Raw genomic sequence first — 11,910 nt, 5'->3', positions numbered from 1 at the left:
TGCAACAATTGGCCATCGAAGGGGATGTGATTAATTGGAGGAAATTTTTCACTTCGAAATTTTGAATGTTGATCAAATAATGGGGACATTCTTGAGAAAAACAAACTCGAGATTAAGAAAAAATTAAACACTTGTCGAGTATCAGTACCTGATTATTCAAGATTTGTTAGCCATTTAGAGGGTGGGCAATGATTTGTGATGGTGTTCTTTTGTAGGCTTTTTGATATTGGATCAATGTTTTTTTTTTTAAATTTGTAATTCGTTTTTCTAGAAGTGCAAATAAAATCCTCCATTGTTGCTTATGATGAAATATATTGTCAGATAGGTTAAAGATTTCAAATTAATTACATTCATTAATTGTAAGATGGAATTGTTTGTAGATTTGGAAATTGAATTGATTTTTTTATAGGTTAACCTTAAGGCAAAGTACCGACAGGTTGAGAGTTTGACAATAATAAATCTTTGCGATCAGAAAATGGAGTACAAGAGATATATTTTTTTTAATTAATATTATCGAATTGGAGCCAACAATGACAGCCTATTGAAATCATGCTAGAGGTCGTATTATTTATTGTACACTTAAATGTATGTATATTCATGTTATACAGATTGTGTCATATCGATATAGATTTTGAATTTACATTCAAATAAGAATGTTGATTTTATATCTTCTCAGTATAGTTTGGCAGGCGGTATCGATATTTAGTTAATTTTGTTTGGGGAATTTGCAATCGAAAGTTACTGGAATTTGATATTATCGGGATAAGTCAATTTTTTGTTACATCGTATACATAAACGTTGTGGTCTAAATAGTACCTTTTAGACTTTTCCAAAGCCAAATCCAATAATTTTGTAATAGCAGGTTTAATTGTGGGCCTACCCTACACAACTTTGTTCTCAGGGTATTATTACTTTGTGTGGCCCCAAGAGTTTGTAACGCAGTGAAATATTGGTCCAAGACCCATATTTTAGTATACCGATCGTCATATCTCGACTGACTGAGAAGATCCGCTACAGGCCACAGTTATTGACTTATTTTCCTATCTATCTACGATTCGATGATAATCAGATGATATTCCGTGGATGAAATGGACCGAAAATATTAATTTTATATGGGTTTCTAGTCATTCTAGACGCCACAATTATAAGCCGAATCACAATCACAAATTTTCCATGGGAAAAGCGATTTGGCCAACATATTCGAATAGCTGTCCTAAACGGTCAATATCTAGCGGGTCAAATAAACCAATACTGCTACGCTCACTGGTTTATAAGTAAAACTGTAAAAACGCAGAATGTTAAATCCAGTTGTGCAAATTTTGTAAAAAAGGGAAACTATTTTTCCTAATAAATTTTTAACTTTATTTGCACAAATTTGTGGTGCAAAATATTCAAATATTAAAAAAAAAAAATTCATGAACATACCATGTTGTTGATAAAATCTACTGATTTCTTTATTCGAAATTTCCTAGGAGCTGCCGATTACATTTTTCAGGGATTTTTATAAAATTTCAACAAATGAGTGTTGTCGCTCATAGTCCAGAGTAAGAATAATGACGAATTCCATGGGATTTCAAATCATTTTAAATACATTTTCTGTCTTGGTCGCATAAGCCCTTTAAGTAACTCTCTCCCTCTGAATCTACGACATTTCACGTATATTCTATGAAAGATCAAAATTTTGCAAACTATACATGGGTGTTTTAACGTGGACTTATTTTTACAGATTTGATCAAGCTTTGTTTTCCACACACACACACAAGCATTTGGATTTTTTCAACGAAAAAATTTTTGGTTCATTAATCCCAAAAATGAGGGGATTATTTAATCCCTCGAAAGGCATGATCTAAACAATCATGATTAATTAAATCTGATATTAGCGGAATGTGTGTGTGTCTGCGGGGTAACTGAGAGTCTATAATGGTAATCGCTGAAACAGAGATTTTTCATTGATACGGTGATCAAATGATATCTTGGACTTTTCACCGAAAAGAAAATGCCCAAACATATGGTCAGCTATAGGATTTTTAGTTGTGGTAATGTTCGAGCGGTTTTCCATAAGCTCAGATCAGTGCAGATTCCCATATTCCTGAGATAATACCGAACATGTGAAGTAATGTAAATATACATGTTAGATTTTATCACGTATTTTAAACCGTGTATATATCATATAATATTAAAAGGTGTATTTATAAAACGTGTATAGGACATAATCGTTTTCACCACTTTCAGATAAAAAAGTTTATTAATATATACAAGGTATTGCAGTACGTTATTACGATTGTAGTACGAATTTTCAAGATTCTAGCTTTAGCTGTGTCGTTATAGGTGTCGGTCATTTTTGTACTTTTTGAACCCTTACAGTAAGAATTTCTACAACCGAACCTTATCATATTTTAGATCAAGTCTCCAGTCTTTCTTAATTTAAATGCCATTATAAAAATTTGGAAAAAGCAGACAATGAACGACCGCCATCTACGAAAATTCCATGTACAGTTGCGTTCACTCAATAAATCAAAACATGCAATTTTGTGTAATCTCCAACAGAAAACTCATTAGCGGTCCATGTTCGCTTTGCTCTACGATCACTTAGATCATAGCTTAACGAAACCCAATACCAAACCGAATATGTTGGACATTTCACATCGACATACATCAAGAAATCCAAAAACCTCTACTGATCACTGCATCGTTGGAATATCTAAAGACTAACGATTACCCTACTCTGGACTTCGATTAGCTGCTAATGCGAACCAAACGTTCCGAGCTGGTATTCCAACTAGTATGTGCCGTGGCACTCTACGCACATAAACCACGATTTGATAAAGTCCAGATTTAATTAATCGAGATTATTTTGATCAAGCCTATGTACGCGCACAGGGTATGGGGGATTTATTAATCTTCTCCGGACTTAGGATTAATGGGCAAAAATTTCCTACAGGAACTTTACTAAAGCTATATCCGTTCTAAACCTGGCTCTCACTTTAAGTTCCATCGTAGGTAAAGTCTTAACATGGAAAAATAAAATCCACACACACGAATGCCAAACTCAGTACGCTCAGTCTGACACTAACGGGTGTGTGTATGTGTGGGTGATTAAGGATTTCGTCTTTTTTGCAAATATTTCCTTAAGTCATTCCGCCTTAATGAGTTATGGCAATAGTTGTGATCCTGGAAGTGTTGTCACACTCGCCATGTCGCATGTGCCACTCGGTGTGTCGATGTGTATCTTGGAAAAGAGTTGTGTACATCCATTCGCCACCAGCAGGGACATTCAATGTAAATGTCATTTTCCGAGTTATGAATGAATGACTAGTTGTCAAAGGGGTTTCCTCTCCCCTTAGCCGACAAAAGAGTTGGACATTTTAGTCATATCATCATGCCGACAAATGAAAATTTGATTCTTCTCGCCGATCATAGACATAGTAAATTGACATAATCATCACAAATTAGCAGATTTTTTTGGCAGTTTTGCCAACCAATTGCCAGCTGTTTTCCATCGAAATAATATGCAAAGAAATATTTTGTAAAGACAAGCGGCAGACGGTAAGGCTATTAACAGGCTAATATGAAATTTGAAGGTGTTCGGTAACGCCTTCTAAAATATGGAATAAATAAGATGTTGTCTGTGTTGTCTTCCAAAGAAGCAGATGCCGGCATAATTCATTGATGACCAGATTTTTTTATTTGAAAGGATTGTTGACAATATTTAGTTGTAGAGAGGTGTAACAAATTACATGTTTGTTAAGAAATTGATAATTTTCTACTGAAGCGAAGCCTTATCTTAAAATAATACTCTGAAAAATATGATCTATCACCTCTAACAAGTGTAATAATTGTAATAATGCAATCAAAATCAGAAATTTATAAAAACCATTATTTTTGAATATAATATTCACCTAATTTATTAAAAAGTTACAAATGTTTAGAGAATCGCTGTACCTACGGTATGATAGAAAATACTGACAATTTGAAACTCGTATGAATATTGCCATGAGCTTCAGTGTTAGCTACAATAACATACCGTTATAGAAAAATAGTTCCCAAAACATTCGATTGCATTTATTGTAGAATTATTGTTTCCAAATTTTCCTCTGTTCTAAATCCTGCCAAAATCCTCTACTAATAGAAAATGCCGATTGCATGTTGAATATTGTTTTTATAAATTGATATAAGTTGCAAGAAATATTTTATGTTTCGTCATCATAAATGCAAACGGACGTAACTACCGAAAAATTCGAAATTGACTTTCTGTTTGATTATTGTTCGTCTAATCAAACTACATGTTCACACAAAAATTTAGACATCTATCGTCAAAAACAGCGATATAATTAAAGAAATTCAAAAGGACGTAACTACAATAGCATGTTTTTATTAATGCAAAAAGACGTAACTACATTCCTGAAAAAAAAAAACTAAAACTCGCAATATTGAATATAGAAATTCTGAACTTATATTAATGCCACTTCTGGGATGTTTAGCATTGAAAATGAGATATATCGGCCAATTTTTACTGTAGCCCCCATATAGCGTTATCCCAAATTTAAGGCTTTCCTTAAATATATATTTAGGTATTTTTGTTTCCCACTGGGTGGACAAGTACCCTGTGCAATGTTCTATCGCTATCGGAGAAATATTTAATGTCTTTAGTGCAACATTTACATAAAATCCGACGAAAATATGTGTGGGAGCTATATCTAAATCTGAACCGATCTTCACGAAACTTAACACACATAACTCTAGACTCAATTCAGTACGCTATGCAAAATTTCGTGCAAATTGAAAGAAATGTAGGGGCTTTAATGTTCCATTTACACAAAATCTGACAAAAATATGTGAGGGTGCAATGTCTATATCTGAACCGATTTCAACAAAACTTAACACACGTCACTCCGGACTCAATTTGGTACGCTGTACAAATTTTAGTCTCAATCGGATAAGTATTATTCACTCCTTTTGTTTCAGAAAATATCAAGTCAAAAGGACATAACTGACATAAAACCTTTAAAAATCAAAAAAAAAAAAAAAAATAAATAATAATAATAATTTTTTTTTCAAAAATGAATACGGCAATGCTCCATTTTCATAGATTTTATAACGTTTTTTGCTTCTCCTGTCAAATTTGTAAAAGTGTAGTTACGTCCGTTTGCATTTATGATGACGATTTAAAGATTGTATATAGTTTGTTGTTTCTCCTATAAAATAAATAAAATTGTCCGTTTGCATTTTAGGTGTCGTTTTTTTTTTTTTTTTTTTTGTTCGTTGAAATAGAATTAACAAAAGTATGAACTTTTAAAGTGAAATATAGGAATAATTATCGAGCCCTCCCCGCGAAAATGTTGTAAGCGACAATTTTCCGATATTGTTTTTGATGTCAATCGATAGAGAATAATCCATTACGCTTATTTTCATAATGTTTCAATTCTATCATGAACCGTTATGAAATAAGAGCAAAGATAACTTTAATGTAAGTATACTTTGTATTTTGTTTACATTTTGCGGTGACAACGAAATGTCGCTTACATTAAAATGTCATATTAGCCCTACGGCCAATAATCGGGTACATAAGTGCATTTTTTTTTTTTTGATTTAAACTGCTGTACAATTTTCAACAAATGAGATATTTAGATCGATTTGTTGATGAAACAGTTATACAAAATTCCAATTTAGAGTTATAAGATCAATAGATTATTAACCGTGGTATATTTGTACCCAATCCAAATTTAGTGTTGTATTTAGTTAAAAATTGTTATAAATTAATCTGTGGGAATCTGAGGTAGATGTAAGTAAAAGTAAAGTAATAAAAATTGAATAGATTAAGTTGAATTGTTGGAAAAATATCAAAACCAAACATTTAGGTTTAACTTAATCCCTTGCATAAATATATGTGGAAATGAATGTGGTAAATATTTTTCGAAGTTTGATCGATAACTCATAAATTAATTTTACATCATTTTCGCGGGATGGGCTCGATATTATTCTGTCCATATATTCGAACATATTGTATACGATTGTTATATATCTATATGTATATATATAAAAGAGCTTAGTGTTAAGTGAGTGACTGACTGACAGATCATCGCCCAGACGAAACGGCAAAAGCTAGAAGCTTGAAATTTTGAGTGTGGGTTGTTGTTGGTGTGTAGGCGTGAGATAACGCTGGGTTTTTGGAGATTCATACTAGAAGGGTACGAAAAGTACTAAAATGTACCAAATATGGTACCCCTTGTATTAGGCGAACGGGAAGAGCTAGAATTCTGAAATTTGGCATGTGGGTCACTGATGGAAAGTTAGAAAGATGTACAAAAGGGTTTTTTGGAAATTCGACCTATAAGTGTACTAAAAGTACTAAATTTAGTTCTAACTCTACGTATATTGAACATACAGTGGTGGTCACGTCATTAAAACATTTATTGTGGTAAACATTTTTTGATCAGCCCTCGATTCGTTTGAAGTATTTTTGTAAATTTTTTAATTCAGAACACTTCGAAATACTGCACTTTAGAGATTTAGCGTGAAAATAGAAAATTATTGCATGCCATTTTTCCATAAATAACGGTTTTCATGAAAATACTTCGGCTTTGAAGTGGCCACATTATTAAAACATTGTGTATTTTTTTAATTTACTGCATTTTTTTGAAAATGTTTTTGAAATAGCTCTTTAATTTAGTTAAATTTTGTATACTAAGCACCAATAAAATCATTTACAGATAAAAATTTTTGAAAAAAAAAACTGTAAAATCTATCAAAATGGCCAAAAATTTGTACAGTACACCTAACATTCAGAAAATCACCTTTATTATAGCAAATAAAGGTCCGAATGCACTAGAAATTGCTAGAATTAGTAGAAAACAATAAATAATTCTCAAAATAAATAAATATTTGAAATAAAAACTCTAAAAATTGGAATTAACCTAAAGGAACGATTCAACTTCGATAGCCTTTATTGAAGAAGGCCAGAATATTTTTGCAGTATGTGAGAAAATATCGATCGATATTGGCATTTATTATATCAAATCGATTGTTCGAGTAGTAGAGAATATATTTTATCAAAAAATATATCAGTCACAACAAAACGAACAGAGATCAACGCCTATGTTGACGAGTAAAAGTTTCTGGCACACATTACCATGTTTGATAGTCAACTCTTGACCCTTAATATCTATTGAACATGACAATATTTTTCCAAAATAATATTTTTTGAATATAATAACTTCCACTTAATATATTTTAGCCTCAAAGAAAAAAATTTTACAGTTTGACAAATATTTGAAGTCTTGTGTTGAGCATCATTTTCTCACATACTGCAAAAATATTCTGGCCTTCTTCAATAAAGTCTATCGAAGTTGAATCGTTCCTATTTGCATTTAGTTGAGTGTATATAGATGGAATCCTGAAAATCGGAATTAGGACTACTGTTGGAATTAGTCGTACTGTTTGTGTACGAAAAGTACTTAATGATACTAAATTCGGTGCAAGTTGGATTTCGGTTCACATGTAGAGCTGGAGTCTTGAAATTGGGAATTAAAATTACAGTTGCAGTGTAGAATTGAGGTAGTTTTGGAAATTCGCACTTATTGGTACGAAAAGTACTAAATCGTACTAACTATAGTACAGTACATAAACGGATGAGCTTAAAACCTGAAATTTGGAATTCTGATTACTGTTGAAGATTGAGCTATAGGGACATCTGTGGAAATTCGTATTTGTGTATACGAAAAGTACTAAACGGCACTAGATATGGTACAATTTGGATTTGGGTGAACGGAGAGAGCTGGAAACCTAAAATTTGGAATAATGGTTGCTTTTAGAATATAGAATTAAGGTATGGAAGCATTGTACGTATGTGTACTAAATGGTACTATATTTGGTACAACTTGATTAAGTAAATAGAGTTGGACTCCAGAATTTTGGAATTAAAATTACTTTTGAAGTGTAGGATTGACGTAGTTTAATTATAGAAACAAAAAGTACTAAATGGTACCAATGGATAGGGTTGAGATCCTGAAATTTTGATTAAATTAATATTACTGTTGGAGCGCAGGATTGAAATATGTCAGTAGTTTTGAAAAGTTCTCATTTCGTGTACTAAATGGTATTAAATTTGGTACAGTTTAGATCAGAGTGAATGGATAGAGATGGAAAACTTAAATTTAGAATGCAAATCACAGAATTAAGGTAGTATTGGAATTTCGTACTCTTGGATACGAGAAGCACAAAATGGTACTAAATAGGGTACAATTCGTTTTGTGTGAGCGGGAACCCTAAAATTTGGAATCAAAATTAAGGGTGGAGTGTAGGATTGGGATACGGAGGTTGTTTTGAAAATGCATGATTATGTGTACTAAATGGTACTAAGTTTATTTAGATTGAGATAAAAAACAGGATGGAGACAGTGTTGAAAATTCAAACTTAAAGTACGAAAAGTACTAAATGGTACTAAATATGCTACAATTTGGATTTATGTGAACGGATAGGGATGGGATCCTGAAATTTATGATTAAAATTACTGTTGAAGTGTGGTGAACGGGTAGAGCTGGAATCCTTAAATGTGGACTAAAGGTTATTATTGGAGAACATTACTGGGGTAGTTTTGGAAATTCGTACTTATGGGTACGAAAAGCACACAATTTGGTACAAATTGGACATTAGTGAACGGGTAGAATTCGAATCCCGAAAGTTGCAACTTAGGTTACTGTGGGAGTGTAGATTTGATAAACTTTGGAATATGGGTACGAAAAGTACAGAATGGTACCAAATCTGGTACAATTTGGTTTTTGATGAAAAGGCAGAGCTGAAATTCTTAAATTTAACTTACGATTACTATTTGAAATAAGGATTGAGGTATATTTGGAAATTCGTACTTATGAGTACGAAAAGTACTAAATTTGGACTTTGGTGGAATTATGATTACCGTTGGAGAGTAAGATTGATGTGGTTTTAGAAATTCTTACTTATAAGTATGATGGTACAATATTTGGAACCATTTGGATTTGGTTGGATCCTGCGATTTGGAATTTAGATTACTGTTGAAGTGTAGTATTTAGCTATAGAGATAACTATGGAAACTCGAATTGATTTGTACGAATAGCAAATAGAATAGCAAATGCACTAAATTTCTATTTCGGCAACGGAATCACATTATATGCATAGAATCACATTCTATGTCGATTTATGCATGTCCGTCTGTCTGTCCATGTTAAATTGTAAACAAAGTACAGGTCGCATTTATGATTCGAAGTGGATGAAATTTGGCATACGTCACATATTTGGCCCAAGGACGAACCCTATTTAAATTGGGAAAAATCTGTTCAAATTTAGATATAGTTCCCATATATATTTTAGTCCGATTTTAGGTAAATAGTGCACCAAACTCCCTATATATCCTTCGTTTACACGAAATTAGGCACAGCGGGCTGAATTACGTCTAGAACGATGTGGGCTAAACATCGTGAAAATCGGTTCCGATTTAGATATAGCTCCCATATACAACTTCTTCCGATTTAATGTAAGTGATGTACCAAAGTCCCAATATATCTTTCGACATGCACGAAATTTTGCATGGGGTACTTTACTACTTTCCTTACTGGTTTTATTATGTTTAATGGAAGTAAGAGAGATTTCGGAAAATAGTGCTTATTTGTATGAAGAGTACTAAATCGCAAACTATAGTACAACAAATGTACAGTATTTACAATACCATATGAAATATTTTGTGTATTCCCTTTCTGCATACGAATTAGCGGGCACATTGTTAGTATATATATATATATATTAGACAGTACCTATTCCCAAAACGTCTTCTTTTCCCAAAAAACTATTTCGAATATTTAAAAATAACATCAAACAAATGCATATCATTTTTTAAATAATGTTGTTCATTCATTGTATATTTTTGTAGGTTTCTTTTCGTTTTTTCTTCTTCTTTTTAAAAATAATATAAAAGTTGTTCATTTCAAACAGTTTATCAAAAAGTAAAACTTAAAATTAATAATTAAATGAAATTATAAAAATAAAACATAAAATATTTTACATTGGTTTTGTTTTTGTTTTCTTTCTTTTACAAGATGTATCCAAAAAGACGATACACTATTTACATTCGGTTCGGTGTAAATTTGATATTTTTTGTGATGAGTCTAATATTCACACAAATAGGACCTGAGATTTCTTCTTCTTCCTCGACGTTTACGAATAATAAATATATTTTTATTTTGTTCGGGTTATATTTAATATTTGATTCGTTTGTACTTTGTTGCTGTTGACGTTGTAGAAAAAGAAGCGACGGTTTCATTCGGCCAGGTACTTCAGATTAATTGAGGTAATCAAGTGTTTGTTTTGTGGGGGAAGGAGGGGGCGTTGTGGTGGGTAGCGTTTTTAACGCGTGCAAGCGCGTTTTATTTCGTTTTTCTTCTATGCCTTTGAGGAACCTTGAAATTGGAAGCAGCATTTGGGCCAAGCCACATGCGATACTATGTCACATGACACCGCGTTGTGTCCTACGTATCTGTGTCCATCGTCCTTAATAGCCGTAGAGGTAGGGATACATGGGCACAAATATGGCGGGTCCCAGTTGACGTTCTTGTGGCATATGGGTCTTCATGTGCTTCTTGAGGTGATCACGGCGTCCGAACTTCTTGCCGCAGGCAGTGCAAGGGTAGGGTCTGAGGCCGGTGTGAATACGCTTGTGGCGTGTCAACTCTTCGTTGCGTGTGAATGTCTTGCCGCAGGTTTCAACGTCGCACTTGAAGGGCCTTTCGCCGGTGTGGATGCGAATGTGTCCCTTCAATTGGCCATTGTTGGAGAAGGCAACATCGCAATGGGGGCATTTGAATTTCTTTGGGCGTTGCTTGCGGGCATTGACGGCTTTCAGATGAGCCTCCTCGGCCATTACACGAGCGTATTCCTGTTCCATAATGCTCAAGGCATAGGGATCCAAGGCATAGGCGGCAGCTGCAGCAGCGGCGGCTGATGGTGAAGTAGTTGATGCTACATTTGGTAATCCAGCAGCGGCGGCTGCAGCATAGTAAAGGTCACTGGCAGATGGAGGCATCATGTGCATGGCTGAGGCAGGATGCATTGGGTTCTCCAATGAACCGTAGATGTGAGAAGCTGGAGGAGCGGCATAATTAAGAGCCTGTGGCACCATATGAGCGGTTGTAGTGTTGACCGATGGCGAGGAGACATCCATTTGCATGCTGTTGTTGAAGCTTTCGTCATAGGATTTGCTGGATGAACTGCTGGACGAGGCACATTCACGATCGCTTTCATTGCCACTGAAGGACAAGTTTTCAGCCTTGATTAGTGTTGAGGTAGATGAGGCTGACATGTCCTCGGTGGAGGAGTTATATTCCGATTTTACCAACGGCTGTTGGACTGGTACTTCCTCGGGTGTTTTGTTGGTTTCGTCACGGGAACTACAATCCCATGGACGGAATAGTCGGGAGTAGGTTTGTGGTGGATGCATATTCAAGGTAGACATGTTGTTGTTTTTTTAGTTTTTAATTAATTAACTTCAAAAAAAAAGTTTTTTAATGTTGTTCGTATTTTGTGTGTATGTATATGAAACACTTTCACTGTGATTTTTGTTTTCAATGGTTTGTATTTTGTTTGTTTCGTTAAAATCGTTTGTGAGATGCGTATGTGTTCTCGTTAAGATCCGTGGTGGAACTGATTCACTCAATGTTTTGCGCACAGTATATAAACGGAGACTGTGAAGAGATTGCCGACAGGACTACCTACTTCGTTCATAGAGATGTTTTGTGTTATCCTCATGGGTGTGTGTGCCTGTGTTTATCTGTTACCTAGGCATAGGCTTACTCGTGTACACGCACACACACACTCTCGCACAACATTACTCAATCACTTGGCTTAGGAAATTCCCTGTTAGCCAAAGGAAAATCGCCCTGATTC

General features: G+C 34.1%; 1 protein-coding gene across 1 annotated transcript; it reads right to left on the bottom strand.

The window, feature by feature from the left end:
- Positions 1-10,371: 10,371 nt before the first annotated feature.
- Positions 10,372-11,504, bottom strand: LOC133333361 (zinc finger protein 697). The gene has a single exon (XM_061541672.1). It carries the CDS (start codon positions 11,477-11,479, stop codon positions 10,520-10,522), a length of 960 nt encoding a protein of 319 aa, XP_061397656.1. The 5' UTR covers positions 11,480-11,504; the 3' UTR covers positions 10,372-10,519.
- Between the last annotated feature and the right edge of the window lie 406 nt (positions 11,505-11,910).

Source organism: Musca vetustissima, unplaced genomic scaffold (assembly GCF_032173495.1).
Source record: "Musca vetustissima isolate MV318-11 ecotype Yass unplaced genomic scaffold, APGP_CSIRO_Mvet_v1 utg6724, whole genome shotgun sequence".
NCBI classification, from domain to species: Eukaryota; Metazoa; Arthropoda; class Insecta; order Diptera; family Muscidae; genus Musca; species Musca vetustissima.
This window is presented reverse-complemented; position numbering and strand designations above follow the sequence as displayed.